General features: G+C 37.3%; 2 protein-coding genes across 3 annotated transcripts in view; one reads left to right on the forward strand and one right to left on the reverse strand.

Annotated features, from left to right (window-relative positions):
• Positions 1 to 3767, forward strand: part of PPP2R3A (protein phosphatase 2 regulatory subunit B''alpha) — a 157873-nt gene extending 154106 nt beyond the window's left edge. Inside the window, exon 15 of the mRNA XM_046662397.1 lies at positions 1101 to 3767. Within this exon, the coding sequence (XP_046518353.1) occupies positions 1101 to 1227 (127 nt within the window). The 3' untranslated portion in view covers positions 1228 to 3767. The remainder of the gene's footprint in view (positions 1 to 1100) is intronic.
• Positions 3768 to 5660: 1893 nt separating this feature from the next.
• MSL2 (MSL complex subunit 2) overlaps positions 5661 to 23634 on the reverse strand; it is a 35922-nt gene continuing 17948 nt past the window's right edge. For both annotated transcript variants that reach the window (XM_046684253.1, XM_046684244.1), the window contains one exon: positions 5661 to 9010. In XM_046684253.1, the coding sequence (XP_046540209.1) occupies positions 7419 to 9010 (1592 nt within the window). In that variant the 3' untranslated portion in view covers positions 5661 to 7418. The remainder of the gene's footprint in view (positions 9011 to 23634) is intronic.

A 23634-nucleotide genomic window follows, 5' to 3' on the forward strand; every position in this document is an offset into this window, starting at 1 on the left:
TTATCCAGCACGCCAGCTACATTGAGGCCTCAAGGAGATGAGGGAAGAGTGGAAACAAATTAAGTATGGGATGGAGTATTTTTTGCAAAATGACCCAGCTGTAAATAATTTTTGATAGGCTCATAAACTGGTACTCAAGGGTAAGTATTCCAAACATCAGATAGCCTTTTTTTTTCCCCCCAACATTCTCTACCCTCTATTCAAAAATATTTTAGGAAGTTGAATAGGTGCCACCTACTGGGTATACCTGTCTCAGCATATTTTTCCTCACTAGCCAGCCTGGGTTCCTTTTTGATAAAGGCACTATATATCCAGAAATTTCTGCGGTGTTGTGGAAAGGCCTCGCAATGGTAACAAGGCTAAGCCAATGATGCCAGATACTACTACAACAGACATTGCTAATTGGTCATGTATATTTTTCTGGGCTCAGATGTAGTCTTAGAATATTTAGCAGTTTAATACTTCAAACAGCCATCACTCCCATGAGATAAAATTTTGTCATCGCTGCCTAAAGCCACCCTCAGGGGTAGCCTGGAGATTATGGAATTCAGGGGATACCAGTAACCTCTAAAGGGGAGTGAGCAGAGGGAATATGCTGTGGAATTCTGGAAAGAATGGGAGGAAATCCACGAATGGACTTAGTCTGCTCTATGTACACACTTGCACATCTAAATGTACTTCCTGGAAGCCATGGAAGTTATAAAGCAATTTGAGAGTTGAGAAAGTTCCCCACTCTGCATGGAAGACACTTCAATGAAAGCATTCATGTAAAGCTCATACTTAATGGACCTCACACCCTCCCTAATCTAGTGTCATCCATAATGCTCCCATTCCCACCTAAGCTCTGAGGAAAGCTTGATACAGCACATTTTCAACAAATTCCAACATGAACTTGGGTTTTAAGGAACAGGGAGAATGTGTTTTCTGTTCCAGAGCCTTGTCTCCTCCAGGGTTGCTCAGTTGTTTGTTTAGAGATGCCATTTAGCAACTGAGGGTACTTTTGCAAGCTGGTCTTCACTCTCTAGTTTACCATATGGATTTCTACCCAAACATTAACTTTTTAAAAAAATCAGTAACTCACTTTTGCTTTGTTCTTCCAGCTCCTTTGAAGATTATGAAACAGAGGAACCTGCCTCTCCCTCTGAAATTGGAAACAAAGGCAACAAAATAGTAACCTCAAGCCTTTCAGAGAAATGTGGAAAGCTTCAGTCTGTGGATGAAGAGTAACTGCCAATTGTCTACGTGAAAGCGAAATATATATTTTAAATGTTTTCTTGTGAAGAGATGCTCTAGTTTGCATACTGCTTTTAAAAGGCTTTGATTTCTGCAAGTGTATCTGTACTAGGAACTTTAAAACATTTTTAAACAATAGGTCTGGATACACATACTCAATTTGGGAGACTCCTCCAATTTGCCTCAGACCTCTTAGTTTTTTTCCTCGGAAGCAGATATGATGATATGTATCACCTTCCAAAGTCTGTGAATCAGCACTCTTCACCCCTGAATTACCAAGGATCTCTGGGGACAGTGCCAAGCAGTTTCTGCACAAAAGCAGGAGTTGCCTCTGTTGTCCAGCATCCCTGAGGCCCCTGAGGGCTCCTATGGAATCCAGGAGAATCCTTCGCTTGCAGAAAAATTCTGGAACTTGAAAAAGCAGTAAGGGCCTCCAGAACTGAATTAGCCCTGGTAATAAAAGCACTGCCAAAACATCTCAGAGACTTCTTTTAATTATGTGTGTACTGGAGTTCAAAAATCTTGAACTTACTTGGTTTAATGTAATTTCACAATGACCTGCCAAACTGCTAGTCACTTTACATGCTCAGGTATTGTAACCACGGGGCCTTCCAACCTTGCTGGCAAGCTCTGAGTAATCCTTCCCTATCCTGACTGTGGATCATATGTATAATTCGAAGAAAAAACTTCTTAAATGAAAACAACTACAGAATTTGACCCATACTTGAAAAAAAAAAAGTTTCCTTTTAATTTGCCTAACATTTGTAGAGAATTATGGCATGATTTGTTAAGCTCTGAATCAGTTGATGCCCCATCTACAGTTCCTATCAGAAGGCCTACTTGAAGAATTAAATAATGATAGATGAAAATTCTTAGTAGACATATTCCTTTCATCACATAATATTATATCAGGCCAATAGTAAAGGCCTCAGTCTAAACATTATGCCGTACTTTCATGCTGAACAGAAACTATTCCCAATATTCCATCCACCTCAATATTTATCACAAAAATGGAGGAAAACAGTGATGCCACCCATGAGAGCGAGCTATTTCATGTTTACTACAGTGGTAGATGCGTTCATTACAGAATTCTACATTTTTCAGCAAGCCACAATGCAGCCAAATCCTGTAATATCCTTGAAGATGAAATTGACAATAAACTATTAAAAAGGATGGAAATTTCTGGTAGTGTAAGTAAAAGAAATCCTCAGATAACTTTTTAATATCCGTGTCTGTCAAAGTCATCAACTTTTCCCTGGATTTTTTAACCACAAGTCCTGAATGTCAGAATAGCTTCCCTTCCCACCCTGCCTTGGTTGCCTTGCTGGTATGAAGGCCAAACATTGAAATAATCAAACCTTGGGCTATGGTAGGCAAAAAGTGGAGAAAAGGAGGATACAGGAAATGCACCATCCACTGGTACAGTAATAGAGTTAGCAATCCTTACTGTCCATATCCTATCAGTTTCCTGTTATTTTACCTTCAGAACTGATCTTCCATTTAACTGTTACAGAAGGGGATAACTATTAAAACTCAGTATCTAATAGTTTACAAAGAAGAACTAAAAGCTTAAAAGTGACTAAATTTTTAGGAAACACTGTATGCAATAACCTAAACACACTGGTAAATCATTAGGATTAAAAGTATTTATGTGATACATGAAATTTACCATCTAGCCCATCCAACCTTTACCAGGGAAGGAAAACAATTTTTTTAATTTCAGATTAAAATACTAAAAAGGTAATACTTTTTTAGATGCTAGATATGATTTTAAAGCTTTTATTATCCATAATGATCTCAACTATTTCTAAGACTCAGCAAAAAGTAAAAATAAAACTCAATTTTCCAATATACATTTGATTTTGTTGTTGGTTTTTTGTTTTTTTTTTTTAAACCATTTGGCTTTTTTACCTTGTTTCTCCTTACTGAAGTCCTCTTGCTTTCGCTTTGGCAAATATTTGGTTTCAAAAGTCTATAATTATACAAGTACAGCTACCAATATCATTCCATAAGTTTAGTTTAATATAGGTTACCCAAAGTATCACATTTTCAGACAGAAGAATGTGTTTCAGTGTACTCCTTTCTTAGAGTTGAATGCAAGAAATGTGAATTCTGAGGAACCAAGATAGTATATATTTGACTTTCTGGTAAAGATCATGCTGAATATAATCATTACTGCCCAATTGGAAATTTCAAGTTGTTACAATATCCCAGACTCCTTGATAAAAGTTAAGTTGAAGGTTATGATAATCTTAATGCTAGTCAATGAAAAATGAGTTTCATAGCATTAACACTAACTGCCCAGGTATTCAAACTAATAAAATTCTGTATATTTTCCCTGCATCCTAACTGTGTCATTGTGTACTGTTCAAAGTGTTCATAAAACTCTAGATTGATCAAATGATATAAGTCATTTGGCTCAACTTTTGGAAATGTTAAGGTGTGTTTGGGTGGAGAAGCCTGCATGATTTAACTTTTGTTTTTGGTTTTCCCCTTTTTGCAAAACTAAATAAAGACAAGTTGTCAAATATGAATCATGTTCACTAAGATAATCACTACATACTTTTGATTTTAATCACACTTACAACTCATTTTTATGTTTGAAAAAGTAACAGTGTAAACAAGCTTGAGTTTCAAAGAGAATAACTCTTTCAACCCCTGGGAAAATATAAAGAAAGATCTGGAAGGATAACACCTCATACTGAGAACTGATTTCCTCTGGGGATAGGGAGGAGGACCAGGGTTTGGGATTGAGGGGTTCACAGGGATCAAAAAGACCTTTAGCCTTATTCTTTTACAAGAATGCATAATTGATTGTTATTTGGGTATGTAAAACTTAACTTTTTAAAAAGAAGGGAGAAAAAATACCAACCAAGTATTAGATTCCAATACTATACTTTGAATTTAGTTTTTTATATTTGTTATCTATGATATGGGAAAGGAAATTTTATTTTTCATCTGTTGTAAAACTTACTTTCTTCAGCAAGGTCACCATAGAATTGTTTTAAGAAAACTAAAAACACAGTGAAATAAAAGGAATTCTTGGGGTCAGCCCGGTGGCGCAGCAGTTAAGTTTGCACATTCTACTTCAGCAGCCCGGGGTTTGCCAGATCCCGGGTGCAGACCTACGCACCATTTGTCAAGCCATGCTGTGGCAGGCGTCCCCCATATAAAAAGTGGAGGAAGATGGGCACGGATGTTAGCTCAGGGCCAGTCTTCCTCAGGAAAAAGAGGAAGGTTGGGGGGCAGGCCCAGTGGCGCAGCAGTTAAGTTCATACATTCTGCTTTGGCAGCCCGGGGTTCGCCAGTTCAGATCCCAGGTGTGGACATGGCACCGCTTGGCAAGCCATGCTGTGGTAGGCGTCCCACATAGAAAGTGGAGGAAGATGGGCACGGATGTTAGCTCAGGGCTAATCTTCCTCAAAAAAAAAGAGAAAGGTTGGTGGCAGATGTTAGCTCAGGGCTATTACTGCTCCCTCCCCCTGCCCGGCCCCCAGCCAAAAAAAAGGAGTTCTTTATCCTAGGACCATATTACACCTCTGCTTGGAAATGTAGACTTAATGAAGCTAACCAAAAAGATAATCAGTCAGCTTCTAAACCTTCTATCACCTAAGGTGAAAGATGATCTGATCATTTATGTTAAAAACAAGGACTCAAAAGAATTGAATATGTGTCATATTAAATGCTGTTATCGTTTTGGTGTTTTCAAATCCTGATGAAGTAAATCCAGTTACTTCAGTAATAATTTCTTAATCATCCCTAGTTAGCCGTTAGCATTCCTAAATAACTCATGATATAAAGAAAAACAATGTAAAAATCAAGGCACTGTAATTATTCTTCCCCAAACGTATATAATATAGGCCATTCAGAGCATGCTATCCCACACTCCTCAGTATTCTACAACATAGAATTAGAAAACTAACATTTATTGATAGATTTAAGGTGTAATACAGGTTTCCAAAAATGTGGCAGTGAGAATACCAGCATAAAAAAGAGAAACTTGTGCTAAAAACAACCTGAATTCATCATTGGCAATATTACATAACAATCAAGGCCCTCACATACTAATGATTTCCACTTTGTCTATATTGCCAACCTCCCATGCATCAAAAAAACACAAAACTAAGATTATCAAACTTGGGAAGCAATAAAGTACTCTATGAATTTTAAGATCATAGGAAAGTTTGGGAGATTTGCAAAATATATCCTAATCATCCATGTGTACAATCTCATATCTAGTCATTTTTGCAGTGATCATTAGTGAATAAAGAACAGATTTACAAGTTTATATAGCAGGGCATCTGGGTTCAACACAAAACTGTTACAAACTTTAGGCAAATACATGTTTCATAAGACACTGCTAACACTTAAAGGAATTAAATAAAATTCCAAAACTTGGAAAGCAAATAAAGACAAGACAACTAAGAAGCATTTTCCACCATTTACTCTTGTTATCAAAAATAGTTCAACTCTTCTTGCAAAACAAAAACAAAATAGTACATACTGGACACGTACATCACATTTTTCTTCCTATGGCTTTAGCCCACCCCCACCCCACCAAAAGAGAAAAAAAAAAAAAAAAAAAAAAAAAGCCCAACAACAACAAAAACAACTCTACCTGACCACATTCACAGAAAATGACACCAGGATACACTACAAAACAGAAGGAGGTGTCATCTGCTCTGTGTCCAAAGGTTTCTTCTCCATGTCTTGTACTAGGTGAGTAACCATCATTGAACATGCTGTGTGCCAAATCAAAACATAACTTCAACATATGTCAGATCTCACGAGAGATGGTGAACGTAGTAGAAATTGGAAATTTTCCAGCAGTATTTTTCTTTAAATAAGCACTGTCAAAGCAGCAACTCTTCTTTTAAATCTAAGGTCATTTCTTTACAACCTAGTCAGTCCTTGTTTTATCTGGGCTGTGCTCTTTCAAGCAACTGACTAGATTTCCCTTCAACAGAATGTTTGTGACTCACTTGTCTTCCCCATAAAAATTAAAGGGAAGAAGTGCATTTAAACTGAAACATTGTTTGTGCTTTACATGCAAAAGAGCATTCTAAAGAAAATCCTCCTAGCTTCAAACCTACCTAAATGCACAGGCTTCATAAAAAGGCATTTTTATTAGGCCTCTATAAAGAAGCCTTTATAACGAATAGCACCCTATTAAAAAAAAAAGCATATTCAAAACAAAATCTGTGGCAAACTATTAGAGGAAACAAAAAATCAAAGAAGTGGCCAATGGCAATAAGTACAATGCATAAATCTGGATAAGTTTTGGGGCATTATTCCAAAATTATTTTAAATAAATCTCAATTTCTAAATAAAACATTTTTATAATTTTTTTAAAATTCTGTCACATATAGTCTAAATTCAATTACCTTCAGAATAAAACTGCTCTTCTCCACTTCATTTATCTAATTAGAACATTGCTCAAAGTGAAGGAAGGATTTAGAATTTTTCTCTACAAATGAGTCAGACTTAACTAAAAAAGGGACTCAACTCAGAAGAGTTTTGTAGCATGAACACCTAAACATCTGCAGTCTGATAGAATTTCAAGTTTGTTCACTTTTAAAAGACAGATTTATTCAACATTCTAATGGGGGCAAATTTTCTTTCATAATACTGCTGATTTAAGAACTGCTACATACACCAGTAGCCAATTTCCATGATCAGAAATGGTATTACGTCAGCACAAAGGTTGAGCTGGACACATCAGCTTTTTGACAGGAGAAACATCAATGGCATGCGAAGGCAGCACTGAGTCTCCTGAACAAACTAATGGCTACTTTTTCACAAAAAATTAGCACAATCTTTATGGACTGACTAGATACCACTTCCTTACATTTAATCATAAACTTTGATTATGCACAAAGCATGACCATAAACAATGAGGTTAATGTTATTTTCCTTGCCAAAGTTCATTTTGTATAAATCAGTTGCATCAGCATTTGTTCTCAAACTATGAGGTTCTGTAAGAACTAAGGACATATAGTTGTAGGGTTACTCCTCCATTATCTGCAAACTATTTCCCCGACACTAACACATATAACTTAGCAATGAAAACACTTGATACAAGTGATCTATATGCAGGAGCTCCGGCAAGTTAAACCAACAAAACCATAGCTGCCGTAAAACTGTAGCTATTTCCCTACCAGAGGTAGGTTTAAAGACCCACTGACTTAACAGTCGAATCTCATGTCTATAGCTTCATCCAAACTTTTATCATCATGTGTACTGGCAGCTAAAAACGTCGTTACTGGGGACCCTGTGACATTAATTACACTGGTGCTAGTACTAGCATTGCGCACAGCAATGCTAGTCACATTAATGCCCAAAGTGAGCCTGGTCTGCTCCAAGGCCTTTTCTGGCACAGCAAATGCCTCCAGCTTCTTTTCCCCATTGGCCATATAGGAGTTTTGGCAGCCACGACATATACAATCTAAGCAGGCTTTGCGGTTAGAGTAGCAAGGGCAGCGTTGGCCGCGGCATGTAAGAACACTTGGATTTTGAGTAGCACGCCCACATTTACACCCTTTCTTTTCTTGGGGCTTTTTATACACAGTCTTGGTAGGACTTCCTGGCATAAAATGATGACTAGGAATCTTTTCCTTTACTGTTTTGTCTTTTTTAAGAATACCTGGCTTGGTTTTAGAGTGAGATTTCTTGGATCCATGTTCATGACTCTTTTTCATGTTTTTAGTAGATAAAAGTACAGTTTTGCTGATTTTGGGCGTTGTGCCTCCATTGGGAACAGTTGCTATAGGTTGAAGAGAAATTTTGCTTTCCCGTTTCACTGTCACAGGAGCAGATGCCCCCAATGTTGGGCCTCGGATAATGGTAGAAATTGGAAGTGGCTGAACCTTCTCACTGTCGCTTTCTGATCTGGATCGTTTTCTATTCAATTTTGCTACCTTCGGAGTTGCTGCTGTACATGATAACCCATGAAGTGCAGGACTGGTGGACATAAAAACATTATGGCTAAGAGATTGGGAAGAAAGCTGCAGAAAAGGTCCGTTGGATACAGTGGCTTCCAAGTTGGGCTGCAAATTAGGGCAACAAACCTCTGTATTTGAAACAGTTTCTAAGCTGCGAAGTACTTCCTCAACACTCAGTAAGAGAGAGTCACCAGGCTTTATATCTTCACTGAAACTACAGATATCAATGCCCGTGGAGCACAAATCAGTGGCTACCGTGTCACAGACAGGTGGCAAGCTGTCAGACAGATCCTCAGTTTTTATGTCAACAGTGTTACATACATCAATCGTATTTGAATGTTCAGGTGAAGGAATATTTATACCAAATCTATCTATTGAAAGCCCATTATAAGTAGGCAAACCATTGATAACAGAACTGCCAATAGCAATGCTGAGGGTGCTTTCAGATATTGGAGATAAACTAGCTTGAGGATCAGTTGTAGGTTCTGAGGTCGAAGGTAAAGGGGAATGTGTCAAACACAAAGTAAAGGATGAATCTGAGGGTTTTTCTGTCTCCTCACAAAACAATGATCCATCATTAAGCAAAGCCAAAATATCAGAAGAACAGTCGACTGCTTCTATTATATCCCGTGCCAAAGTAGTCTGTGTTATATATTCGCATAGTTTTTTGTAGCAGTTCACTAGGATGCTTAACTGCTTGTTTTCCTCAAACTGCTCATAGTCTTTGCACCAGCTACATGAAGGTTTCATCATCATTTTCTTGCCTTTACAAGTTTTGCAGACATAGTGTTGGCAGGTGGAGTTGGTGGGTGCAATAGGATCTTGTAGCAAATGTCCTAAGAGGGGAAAAAGGAGGAAAGCAAAGATTTTAGTAAAATAAATTTACAATTTCATATACTGAAGTTAAGATCAGATTATAAGTAATCTATTAAAATTGAGATGGGTTAAACTCACCAGACCAGATAACCAAAAAATGTATCTTACAGGAGACAGAAAAATATTCAATAGGTCACTTCACTTCCGTGCCAAATTCCCCAATCCATTATCTCAAACCAGAATCTTCTTGATTCTGTGTTTCTCCCCTAAACAGTATGTTCTGGTCCACTTTCTTATCCTCTTCTCCAAAGGCTATAAAGAGGTGGAGATCAATCACCAAAAGCACAACCTAGGCTTAAAACCCTGGAGACCTCAACCTAACACAATATGGTAATGCTACAACATACTGAACAAAGTCATACTGGTTGTTTATTTTGTGTTAGACTCTGGGAAAAAAACATGAGCAAGAGAGACTTACTCCCTGCCCTCACTGAACATAGTTTGAGGACATTAATCAATCAGTACAAAGGCAATGTCACAGAAAAAAATAAAATTTCAAACCATCTTATTGTATATATACTAATCATAATAAATTAAGGAAAGAGATCAAAATGTGGTTACGATGAAAAAGAATTACATTCATTTATTAAAATAAAAAGGGGAATACTACTAAACTCAAATTCTCCTACAGAAAATCAAAACACAATGACAATGGAAAAAGAATTATGTTTAAATGTACTAAAAGAAAAAAAACAGGGCATTAATACTGATCTCAAATTCTTCTGATATCAGAATACAAAATGACCATGGTCATAAACCACAAGCATCCTAAGTACAGCAAGACAATATAAAAGTGAAAGTTGTTCCCCAACTTAATATAAGTCCCATTATAAATGACCTATATATAAGAACCAGGAAGGGAAAAGCAACTAGACCAGTCTCTATCTCCATCCTTACCCTGCGAAGAAGCAACTGTTCCTTGGTTCCCAATTCAGGACAAAAGGTTAGTAATTAACTCAAAGCAGCACCTGTTTCCTCATACACAATACATAATTTAAGAATCAAGCATGTGTGAGAGAAGGTACTTCTGGCTATAGGCAAGTGAAACCAGCAAACTCTCTCCCTTAAAAGCAACTATAAACCTAAAAATTTTTTACAAAGAAGGTCATTTTCACAACCAAAGACATAAAAGCATCTGAGAATCGTTTTGTTTGAAAAACTGATGAATTTCAGGTAAGGACAGTGGGAATTTGTAGTGTTCTGGTCTGGGGCTGCCCAGTTCTCCCATATCACCCAGCTCCATCAGTGTTACCCTGTGAGGACCAGAAGCTGCTGTGGTGAAAGGAGTCTCATTCCACTTAGCACAGTAGGGAATGCATAGGACCAGACGCATTATCTCTGGTAGTGACTTCTCTGAGGCTAGCCAGTTTAGGAGGGCAAACAGCTCAACTCTTACTAGCCTGAGGTTGCACAAGCCCACGTTAGACAGAGAGACCTCAAACAGGATGGCAATTTTCCCCAAGTTGATCTATAAAGTCAATGTAATCCTTATGAAAATCCCAGGCGGCCTTTTTTAAAGAAATTAACAAACTGATTCTAAAATTCATATGAAATAAGACGACCTAGGATAGTCAAAACAATTCTGAAAAACAACAACAAAGTTGGAGGACTTACACTACCAAATTTCAAAACCTTCTATAAAGCCTCATTAATCAAGACAGTGTGGTATGGCAACAGCATAGGCATATAAATCGAGGGAACAGAAGAGTCCAAAAAGGAAATTCTTACATTTATGGTTGATCAATTTGTGTGACCAGAGTGCCCAGATAATTCAATAGGGAAAAGAGAGTATTTTTAATACACCATGTGGGACAATTTGATATCCAAATGACAAAAAGAAAAAAAGAACTTAGATCCTTACCTCCCAACATACACAAAATTAATTCAAAATGGATCATAGACACCTAAATGTTAAGAGTTAAAATTTTAGAAGAAAACACAGGAGAAAATCGTGACTTTGGGCAAAGTGCTAAATGTGACATCAAATGCATAATCCACAAAAGGGGAAAAACTGTAAAATGGATTCCCACAAAATCAAAAACCTGTGCCTCAAAAAACACCATTAAGAAAATGAAAAGATAATCCATAGATTGGGGGAAAAACATTTGCAAATCACATATCTGATAAAGGGCTTATATCATGATATATTTTAAAAACTTCCTACAAATCAGTAAGACAACTCAATTTAAAGTGGGCGAAAGATTTAAATACACATTTCACCAAAGAAAATATATGAATGTCTACTAAGCACATGAAAATATTCTCAATATCATTAGTTATTAAGGAAAGTAAAACCATGGCATACTGCTACATACCTATTAGAATGGATAAATTCAAAATGACAGACTATACCAAGAGTTGACAGAGATGTGGAGAAACTGGAACCCTTCTACATTACTGGTGAGAATACAAAGGGTAATCATACTGGAAAACAGTTTGGTAGTTTCTTAAACAGTTAAATATACATTTGCCATACAAACCAGCAATTCTAATCCTAGGAACCTACTCAAAGAGAAAAGAAAATATATGTCCATATAAAGAGATGTATGTGAGTGTGCATAGCAGCACGATTCATATTAGACAAAAACTGGAAATAATCCCAAAGTCCATCAACTAGTGAGTTAACAAGATGCAGTATACATATTGATAAAATAGAATGCTGCTCAGCAATTAAAAGAACAAACTACTGGTATATACCACAATATGATGAACTTCAAAAACATTATGCTAAGTGAGAGAACCCAGATACAAAACAGTACATTACTATATTATCTTATTTATATAAAAATGTCTAGAAATGACGGAAAAGCAGAAATAGTGGTTGCCTAGAGGTAGAAGTGGGAGCAGGGGTTAACTGTAAATAGGCACAATGGAATTTTGGGGATGATGAAAATGTTCTAACGTTATATCGTGGCGATGGTTGTGCAACTCTAAAATTTAAAAAAAAATTTAGACAAGGAAGGCCCAGTAGTTGGAGCCAACCTTCCACCCAATGCAGGAATATCTTAGAGTACCCTTGACTTAACCTAAGGAAAGGCAGAGGAGATATGAATGTATAGAGATATAGACATTTATGTATACAGTTAAAAGGATAAACCATAAGGTTAAAAAAATACATTACCTATTGGGAAGGAGAGACTGAACAAAGTTAAGTGAACAGGGATTAAGACTAGACTATTCTGCGTTTAACCTATTTCGTAGCTTTTAACTTTCAAATGATGCAAATATTTTACATAATTATATAACAAAACTAAAATTTTAAGGAAATCTCAAAAAATCAAAAGCAAAATGAAACAACTAAAATTTTATATATCAAATTGATAGTTTAACCATTCAGCAATTAACTATTTTAAGTGACTTTATAACACAGAAAAGTGACTCCAATCCTTATACGCTCCTTTTTTTTGGTTTTCAGTAATCACATTGTTGGTGGCAGTGCTGGTAGTTATTATAAAAGTGTTTGTGTCTTTTGTGGGATAAAGTAAATGTTGATGTCATTGAGAATCTGGACTATTTTTTAGTAAGAGGAAGGAAGAAAGTTGTAAGACAGAAAAAGTTAAGTAAAAAATCCTACAGTCCTCAATTTCAGTTGGACTTGTCAGTATGAACTCATGTTTTCATCTTAAATATACCTATTTCCTAGGACAATACACTGAAAAGGCCTGGAAGCAAGGGATCAACTCCAGTAGCAATGAACTCAGATAATGATATTGAAAAACAATTTCCTATTCAAAGGAATCAGGGTTTCTTGGACAAATGGTTGATTCCAGATATGTGACATAAATTAGACAAAATGAGTTTTGATTACCTCGTTATGCCAGAAAGCAAGGAAACTATAAAAGATCAAGAGAGTGTTAAAGGGACTCAGGAGCAAACCTGAAGAGGTTCCCACTGGCCAAAGATGAGAAAATTTCAGCATGCATAAATGCAATGGAATGAAGCACATCTAAAATGTTCAAATTTCTGAGTTCATTTAAAAGAAACAAAGAAAGAAAACGAGTTTCAGGATGCTAGTGAACCAGCTCATCAGTTTGAAAACTGGTAAATGAAGAGCAAGAATCAAGTATTTATTCTGATTTAATATATATGAACTATCAAATCACAAATGAGAATTTTCTCTTTAATAGGAATAATGCAGCTAATAAAAGAAAGAATGATATAATTTGAAGGTCATCATTTTATAACCCCTAATGATCTGCAAATCATACAAGCTGAATGATAAGTAAGGATTACCTGTTCTTGCCTTCATTCCATCACTGAAGATCTTTTCACCAGTCATGTCAGTCAAAACATCCCCTAACTACTAAGCACCTTAAAGGACTTGCACCCTATGTATCTTTGTATTCTGAAGTATGAAGAATACATATAATAATCATGCGTTGCTTAACGGGGATGCGTTCTGAGAAATCTGTCGTTAGGCAATTTCATCACTGTGCGAGCAGCACTGAGTGTACTTACACAAACCTAGATGGTATAGCCTACTACATACCTAGGCTATATGATACTAATCTTATGGGACCACCGTCATATATGCGGTCTGTCATTGACCAGTATGTCTAATATTGAGAACTGAAAATAGGCTAGAGAAAACACAGAAATTATCACTTACTGATTCATGATTCCATCACTGAGTTAAGAACTTCCATTACCTGGCCTCATGTTACCTATTGGATTCCCCAACCATTCCCAAACATAAATATTTGAAACTTTAATCAACCATTAAAGATACCTAGAGGCAAACCTGTTTCATGCACCCAGCTAACCGTCCTAATTTTACACCTCACAACAAAGGCAGATCCAGTGATATGAACAACACAGAAAAAAATTCAGGGGCTTTCTTAGAGCTAGGATAAATGTTAACCATATACCTACTGTCTGTCCTTAAGGAGATTCTTCCCCCTAAAATTAAGAAATCTCAGATAACACTTTTTAAATTGTAAAAATACACCTTATCCTAGAAAATAAACTGGATGGGCAATCTGAGTCAAGGGGAAACATGTCACTCACTGGTAGACTGTTCTAAAAAAACTGCGGAGTGTTTGGAGACAGGTTTAATTTATTTTAGCTTAGATCATGTTCCATATAGTTTCACACTCAAGTACAAAAAAAGACTTGTTCAAAATACACATCCTCAGATTTGAAAAATTTATAGTTCATGACAAGACTACATTGCCTTGAATCCTTAATCTGCAATGTATCACAGGAACTACCTTTCATACATAAAACAAATTGTCTTGTAACTAAATGAATCTGATAGTACGTGCCCTGTTAAGACAATATTAAATGATGCTATATTGACCCTAAAAAAACTAAAGACTATTCATTTTTACTCCTCACTTTTAAAAAGTTACCAATTCCTTATTTACTCTCTCTTCTTAATTTTTCCCATCCCCAAGCCAGCCAATTAGAATTTGAGAAAAACTTAAGTTTCAGATTACCACAATGGTAATTCTGGGAATTTCTGGGAATACATAACTGTTGACAATTAATTTAATAAAATATTTAACACCAGGTTTTTGTAATGCTCTTTATTTTGTCAAACTTTTTATCATGGAAATTTTCAAAAAGACAAAATCAGAAATTAGCATGATTAACCTCCATATACCTATCACCAGATTCAATAATTATCAAGATTATGCCACATTTGCTTCATCTACCCATCTTTTGTTAAGTATTTCAAAGTAAATGCCAGACAACATCAATTCATTTCTACATACATCAGTATAAATCACTACCAAGTGCATTTTCTTATGTAACCACAATGCATTGCCCTAGCAAAGGGCTCAAATTCAGCCAGCAAAAAGAATTGTAAGTTATACTTTTCTCAGTAAACATGCTTTTTTTTTTTTGGTGAGGAAGATGCACCCTGAACTAATATCCATTGCCAATCTTCCTTTTTTTTTCTTTTTTTTTTTTTTTTGCTCGAGGAAGATCAGCCCTGAGCTAAGAGCTGTCCGAATCTCCCCCTATTTTGTATGTGGGATGCCTCCACAGCATGGCTGATGAGTGGAGTAGGTCCACAACAGGGATCCAGACTCATGAACCTGAACACCGGCCAGCGAAGCAGAGCGCACAGAACTTTAACCACTTTGCCATGGGGCCAGCCCCTCAATAAACATGCTTTTTCAGCCATAAAACTTTCCTTTTATTAAACAGATTTAAAAGAGATCATTCAAATCATTACTTGACAGTATTAATATACCAAAGTTAGTACTTGGATTGGCTGCCATGCACTTTACCCCTACCCCTGACAAGAATCACTGCCAGCATCAAGATTTACAGAGCAGCTTAAGTTTGAGAGAAAGACCCACAGCACCAAAATAAATAAGCAAACAAACTATAACCGGGTCTCAAATAAGCTCGCCGCTTTCACCATACAAGGGAAAGGCACTTCTCCTTAGCATGAGCAAACAATGAGAACATCATTAGTCTCTGGGCAAACTTTTCTGAATACATAACTGATGCCAATTTTGAATAAGGCAAGTGGTAATTCATTCACTTCAAAATACCATTGGTAAAGGTGACCATACTATAAATTTCATGTTGACATGCAGACTAACAAGTAAATCATGTCTTAATCACTTCTGAAGCAAGATCTTTTGATTCTCCATTTTAATAGTGATGGCGTTCAACTTCACTAATATTTTGACCAGATTACTGGGGGGAAATTAAGTTTAAGGGGTGGAGGGGAGGGAGCCAAGAAAAAATAAAACTGGTAATAGCTAACACGTTTAGCAAAACTTGTTAATGACTAAAAAATGATCCTGTGAACAATGAACCTGGCAATAATAATGATTATAAAATAAAATCAACAATGGCAAAAGCTACAATAGCTTAAAATGTAACATGGACAAATTAAGACATGAACAACAACAAAGAGACTAAAGAATCAAATCCTCATTTTAAAGTTTACATGGAAAAGAAATGATCCCAATGAAAATAATTTCAGTAAAATGAAAACTGACAAAAACGGAAAATGGTTTAAATGGAATTAAACTATCTCAATGGCTTAATTTTGGCACTTAACAAAAATGCATCATATAATTCTAACTTAAATGGCATATGCACAAAAAGAGCATTTATCAGAATCAAAACATTCTGTATTTACCACCACCCCCTCTCCAGAATTCCTTCTCCTGGTAAAGCTTCTATTACAGCAACAAGGATTGCCTAATCAACAACCTCAAATAATGCAAGTAATTTTATATAAATCTTATTTGTTGTTGATAACATGAGACTTAAGGATGAGGAAAAATTAGCCAAGATTCACATGAACATCATCCTGAAATGCCACTATCAGAAAGCAAAAAAATGCACACAGGCAGGACACAGTTAATAATTAAAACATCATACTATTTCTCCAAGAAGCATTCTTGGAAACTAGAATATTAAATGGTCGAGGAATCCACAAAAGAGATTCAGATAAGTCTTATAATACTTAGACATATGAGATATATGGAAAAGTACCTGGAAAGGCGGGGGGGGGGGGGGGGGGGGGGGGGATTTTTTTTGGGAAAAGGGGGTGTGTAATCATTCTTTGTAATAATACCTCAACCAGTTTTACCAAAATAATGAAAGAGAAAAATAAAGACAGTACAGAACCCAACAGCTATAAAATACATGGGATCCTACAAAAGACAGGCAGCAGTTTTCTGCTTTTACTGATAATCCACGCAACATGAAACAGAAGAGATACCATAAAAGATATATTTCTAGGGGCTGGCCCCGTGGCCAAGTGGTTAAGTTTGCGTGCTCCACTTCGGTGGCCCAGGGTTTCGCCGGTTCAGATCCTGGGAGCAGACATGGCACTGCTCATCAAGCCATGCTGAGGCGGCATCCCACATGCCACAACTAGAAGGACCCACAACTAAAAATACACAACTATGTACCGGGGGGCTCTGAGGAGACAAAGGAAAAATAAAATCTTTAAAAATATACATATATATACACACATATATATTTCCACATACTAGTTCAATAAAATACGCTTTCCATCACAGCCTAAATTTGCTTCCCAACAAAGGGACCCACATCAAAAGTAATTAGAAAATAAGAAGCTATCAGAAACTCACATTAAAACTCTAAGGCAAAAGGAGGAAAATAATAAAAGTAACAAAACTTCACTTGAGAAAATGGAATAATTAGGGGCCGGCCCCGTGGCCAAGTGGTTAAGTTCATGCGCTCTGCTTCAGCAGCCCAGGGTTTCGCCAGTTTGGCTCCTGGGCACGGACATGGTACCGCTCATCAGGCCACGCTAAGGCTGCATCCCACATAGCAAAACCAGAAGGACCTACAATTAGAATGTGTAACTATGTCCTGGGGGGCTCTGGGGAGAAAAAGAAGAAGAGAAAAAAAAAAAAAGACTGGCAACAGATGTTAACTCAGGTGCCAATCTTAAAAAAAAAAAAAAAGGAATAATTATATTCCATGAGATTTTGTTAAAATCATTACTAAAGTAAAGATACTTAAGAAAATAGCACTAACTAGTTATCTTAAAGTGCTCAAAAAAGTAGAGTTCTTAAATAAGTTTTCTAGGTTCAATTTTCTTACTGATTCTAAAGCCAATTTCCTCAGCAATCACTATTGACTGAGATAACATACTTTTTGCCAGTCATTCCTTCCCAAATGGCCCAGATAACTTTACTGACCACCTAAGTTTATCTATAGTCACATATATAGGAGAAATACCAAAGACGATGTGGGGGGGAAAAGCTTTATTAAGAGTGAAAACTTTTGTTGCCAGCCAAATCACACTGCTCTGAAGCTCTTGGATCCAAGACAGGACAGTAACTTAAGCAATGACAAAACATTTGACTGAATGATGACAAGTGATACACCTGCTCTTGGAAAGGCACTCTCAAATGTTGCAGATAGAAAATCCTGAAGTATTTTGTTCAGGAATGGAGTCTTAGATTCTGCTAAGGAAATCTTTCCTGCACCATGAGGGCAAGACTTTTCTCATGAAGACTCAATCTAACCATATTTGTTTCAAATACGCTTCATACGTTCCATTCTCTACAGTATGACCAAAAATGAAAAAAATCTTGTCCATATTTTAAATTTTCTCAAGTTAAGCCAATAAAAGCATGTAAGCCTGATCTCAAATGGGGTGAGGGGTGGGGGGGACAACTTTTAATTTATAAAAGGTAACAAAAATGAGACAGCAGAAACACTAACAATGAAGGGGGAGGTGGGGGCGTCAATTAAATGCCAAGATCTTTGTTCAGCATGTTCAAGAAGGTATTCCTCTTTTTGTTCCATCCCAAAACATATCCTAACAATTATTTTTTTCATATGTTTGGCACTATACAAATTAATCATTTTCTTTCATTATACTAGATGATTCTATCTTTCAACATTTACCTGGATATTTCTCATAAACATGAAAAACTATAAAACATTAAATCTTTTAAAGTTCAGCAAATATGTTAAAAATTCGAAGAAATTTTAAGTTCATCAACCTTGGAAGTCAGGTTCCTAGGCACTCAAATTCTTGGGGGAGAGGTTAGTGGACTGAAAGTTTATCAAGGGGAGGAAGGGAAAGAGCAGAGGAAGAATAAGTTAGGCTGGGATGTAAGCACAACAAAGGCCTCAGATGACCCCAGACGGAGCTCTGAAGCTAGGATGGTTCTTCAAGGCTGTCCTGTGTTGGGGCAAGGGAGCCAGGTCTTCAATGGACTACCCTTTGGACACAGGCTACTCCAAGAAAGGGGATGTGAGCTTGGGTGAGGGGTTCTCTTCAGTCAAGGGTAATTCCCAGGGAGGTCTGACAGCCCCAGCAACACTCCCCACAACTAAGAAAATGACGTCCTTCAGTCCTCAATTGGGGATCTGGGAACTGTCCAAATCTGATAAATTTTGAGGGAAAAAAATGTAATAAAAAATCACGCATCTATAAAAGCGAAACCAGCAAACAGCCATTGATGATTAAGTATCTAGGTACTCAGTTTTTTCCTTTTTGCAATTACTGATTATAGCTTTTAGCTGTTTAACCCACCCATTGTTAACTGTGCTGCTCAGGCAATATACTATCCGACTCCCACTAGGCTTCTACAGATAACATCTCCCTGGAGCCTGGGTCACCATGGTAATGGGTGTGTGAGCTGTTTTTCAGGAATTAGAACTCCTTGTCCACTTCAGGCTGGCTGAGACCACCAACTCATCAAATGGGTCTGTGCAGATGTCCAAGAGGCAACCTTTTGACGTCAGGAGGCTAAAAACTCAACCCTCAGATCATGCTAACACCACCATTTTGTGAACATGGGTCCTGTGAAGAGACATAAAGTCTGACAACACTTGCGCAGATCATCAATTACCTCACCTCTCCTCACTTCCAATCACCTCTCTCCACATTTCAGGCCACCTTGCCCGCATCGCATAAAAATCCCTGAGTCCCTATTTTCAGGGAAGCAAATCTGAGGCTCATGCTCTCGCTTCCTCACGTGGCTGCCTTGTGAGTAAACACTCTCTCTGCTGCAATCTTGTCATCTCAGTGTTTGGCTTTCCGGGCAGCGGGCAAAAAACGAACCTGGTTCGGTAACAAAAGTGACCTGGCTCTCCATTTCTTAAAGCTATAGAGTGACTTAAATATCTAGCTAAGCTCTTTCCAGCTCTAAAATTTGATAATTCTAAGATTTTTTTTTTTTAAGATTTTATTTTTTCCTTTTTCTCCCCAAAGCCCCCCCGGTACATAGTTGTATATTCTTCGTTGTGGGTCCTTCTAGTTGTGGTATGTGGGACGCCGCCTCAGCGTGGTTTGATGAACAGTGTCATGTCCGCGCCCAGGATTCGAACCAACGAAACACTGGGCCGCCTGCAGCGGAGCGCGCGAACTTAACCACTCGGCCACGGGGCCAGCCCCCTGATAATTCTAAGATTTTATGGCAAGATCTATAGTATATCAGAAGCCTTGCATTTGGATATCATTAACTGTTGAGGTAGAGTTCTATTTTGTATACTGAAATTTTCTATAAAAGTTACAAAACAAAACCCAATAAAAGCTTGCGTATTTTCACTTCCCCTCATGTTTTCATGCTGTCAAATTTACCAGAAGCTTTACATATTTATATATTCTCCCTCTCTCGTCATCTCTCATCCTGCCCAAACCCACTCCCTGCAACATACACATACACATATACACACACACACACACACACATTCTAATACCCTTTCACCTTCCCTCCAAGATGAACCTTCTCCTCTCCAATGCTCTGGCTCCCATCCTCCCTCTCCAGTTACCCACCCAACTTTATTCACACCCTCTCTCACTTCTCACTTCTACCTTCAAACCTTGCTTCTGTACAGCAACCTTCCCTCCAGTTATTAATAGGCTAAAGTATTTCCCTAGAATTAGTCTTCTAAAGGAAAGCAAAAATTGCTAATCCCAAACCAATGGGCATTTCTGGCTGATCATTTTTCCTTGAAATGCTCTCCTCTCTTCCCCGCAACACTGTCTTCTCCATCTCCTTTACATCCTCTTGTTCTACCTCCTCCTTAATTTCTGTATTCCTCATGTTTCTGTACAAGGAACTACACTTCTTACTCCATTCCACAGTAATCTTTACTGGGTCACAGAGCCCTTTGAGAATCTGATGATACACACAGACACAAATGGTTGCACAGAATCTCATGGGGATCATGAACCTCTTCCCCTTTTGAAGCAGAGATACAACACCAACCCAAGTTAAAAACTGCTCTACACACTCCTTCCAGAGTGATTTGCCCATAAAGCTGGCTTAATTACCATTTACACACAGGGATTTCCAAATCTTTACATCCAGCTCAAATCATTCTCTCCTGAGCTCAGACCCACATATCTAACTGCCTACTAGGAATTTCATCTCTCCTTTGATAACCCATAGACAACTCAAGCTCAACATGAATAAATATGAACTTATCTCCCCTAAACCCTCACCTAAAAGCCTGCTCTTCCTCCTACATCCTTTATTCTCTTGGATGCTGCTACTATCACCATTCACCAAGAAATCAAAGCAGATACCTTGATACCATCCAGACTCCTCTTCACCAGCATTCCACACCCAATCTCCAGTGTCTCACTGAACATAGCTTCCAAGACTGCCTAATCCACCCTTTAGGATTCACTCCCATAACTACTTCTGCCTTAGTGGAACTCTTATCATTTTTCACCCTGAATACTCCAAGAGTTTTCTAGCTTCTCTTCCTACCTCAACTTCACCTGCTCCAATCAGTCTATCCTCCAAACTACCACCAAGTGATCTTTCTAAAATACATGTCTGATTATGTGTCTTTCTTTTCAAAACCCTTCATAAAGGCGCAACTAAAAACTGTCAAAAAAAAACAAAACAAAACAAAAAACCCTTCAAAGCAACCTTTAAAATCCAAATTCTTTGAAATGATATATAAGGCCTTTCAGAATCTGGCCCCATCCACCCTACCCCCAAAATTTTGTACCATTAAGTTTTCTCCACAAACTCCATACTCCATTCTTACCTACACTGACCATTCCAAAACATACAATGCTTATTTATTCCTCTGTGATTTACTCCTTCTAGAATGTCTTTCTTCCTTCCTTGCATGGTAAACTATTCTTTAAGAATCAACTCAAATATGACCTCCAAAAGAAAGCCTCCCTTAATTTCTGCCCCTCAGTTTGTTCAAAAAGCACCTATTATAGCACTCATCACATTGTACTGTCACCATTCACTGGGTCTCAATTACTCAAGACCAGAAGCTTATTTATCTCTGTATCTTTAAACCAGTGTTGGAACACAAGCCAGCACCTAATAAATATACAATGAATGAATCATAAAAAGCACATTAGAAAAAGGATGAAACCTGTATAGGCAAATGAAGATATGCTGCCATGAGGCAGAAAAAGTACTATCTTATCTATGAGATGTTTTATACAAACTTCATGGTAACCACAAAACAAAAATTTGGAGCAGAGACACAAATTACAAAAAAAGAGAAAACTGAGAAAAACATAGAAAACCACCAAACTAAAACGGCAGACAGAAAAACAAGAGAAAAGAAACAATGGAGATATAGAGCAATCAGAAAACAAAAGATAAAATGACAGTCTTAAATCCTCATATATCAATAATAACCCTAAAAGCAAATAGATTGAACTCACCAATCAAAAGGCACAAAATGGCTAGAGGGATTGAAAAACTATAAGCTACCTTCAGGAGACTCAGCTCTAAAGACAAGCATAGGCTCAAAGCGAAGGGGTGGAAGATGATACTCCAGCAAATGGTAGGCAAAAGAAAATGAATGTAGTCATACTTATATCACACAAAACAGAGTTCAAGCCAAAAAAAGTAACAAGAGACAAAGACAGTATATAACGATAAAGGGGACAATCCATCAAGAAGACATGTTATTAACATATATGCAACTAACATAGGAGCACCAAAATACGTAAAGCAATTATTAAAAGACCTAAAAGGAGAAACTGACAGCAACATAATAATAGTAGGGGACTTTAACAACCCACGTACATCAATGGATAGATCATCCAGACAGAAAGTCAACAAGGAAACATCAGTCTTATATGACACAGTAGACCAGATAGACAATAGATATATACAGAACATTTCATCCAAAAGCAGTAGAATACACATTCTTCTCAAGTGCATATGGAACATTCTCAGAAACAGACCAAATGCTGGGACACAAAACAAGTCTCAATGAATTTAAAAAGACTGAAATCATATCAAGCATCTTTTCAGACCACAATGGTATGACACTAGAAATAACTACAAAAAGAAAGCTGGAAAAATCACAAATATGTGAAGTTAACACTCTACTGAACAATTTTTAAGCCAATGGAGAAATCAAAACATACCTAAATACAAATGAAAATAGAACATACCAAAATCTATGGGATAAATAAAAGCAGTACTAGGAGGGAAGTTTATAGCAATACAGACCTATCTTAAGAAACAAGATACAGGGGCCGGCTCCATGGCCGAGTGGTTAAGTTCGCACGCTCCACTGCAGCGGCCCAGGGTTCGGATCCTGGGCACGGACATGGCACCACTCGTCAGGCCACGTTGAGGCGGCATCCCATATCCCACAACCAGAAGGACCTGCAACTAAGATATACAACTGTGTACAGGTGGGGTTTGGGGAAATAAAGCAGAAAAAAAAAAAAAGAAACAAGATACAAAGAACCCAGGAGACTACTATGAACAGCTATACACCAACAAATTGGAAAACCTAGAAGAAACGGATAAATTCCTAGAATCATACAACCTTCCAAGACTGAATCATGAAGAAATAGAAAATCTGAATAGAAAAATCACTAGTAAGGAGACTGAAACAGCAATTAAAACCCTCACAAAAAAACGAAAGTCCAGGACCAAATGGTTTCACCACTAAATTCTAGCAAACAAAGAAAATTTAGTACCTATCCTTCTCAAATTGTTCCAAAAAATTGAAGAAGATGGAACACTTCCTAACTCACTCTATAAGGCCAACATTACCCTGATACCAAAACCAGACAAGGACAACACAAAAAAAGAAAATTCCAGGCCATTATCTCTCAAACACATATGCAAAAATTCATAACAAAATATTAACCAACCAAATACATTAAAAA

This window comes from Equus quagga, chromosome 1 (genome assembly GCF_021613505.1).
Source record: "Equus quagga isolate Etosha38 chromosome 1, UCLA_HA_Equagga_1.0, whole genome shotgun sequence".
In the NCBI taxonomy this organism is placed as follows: Eukaryota; Metazoa; Chordata; class Mammalia; order Perissodactyla; family Equidae; genus Equus; species Equus quagga.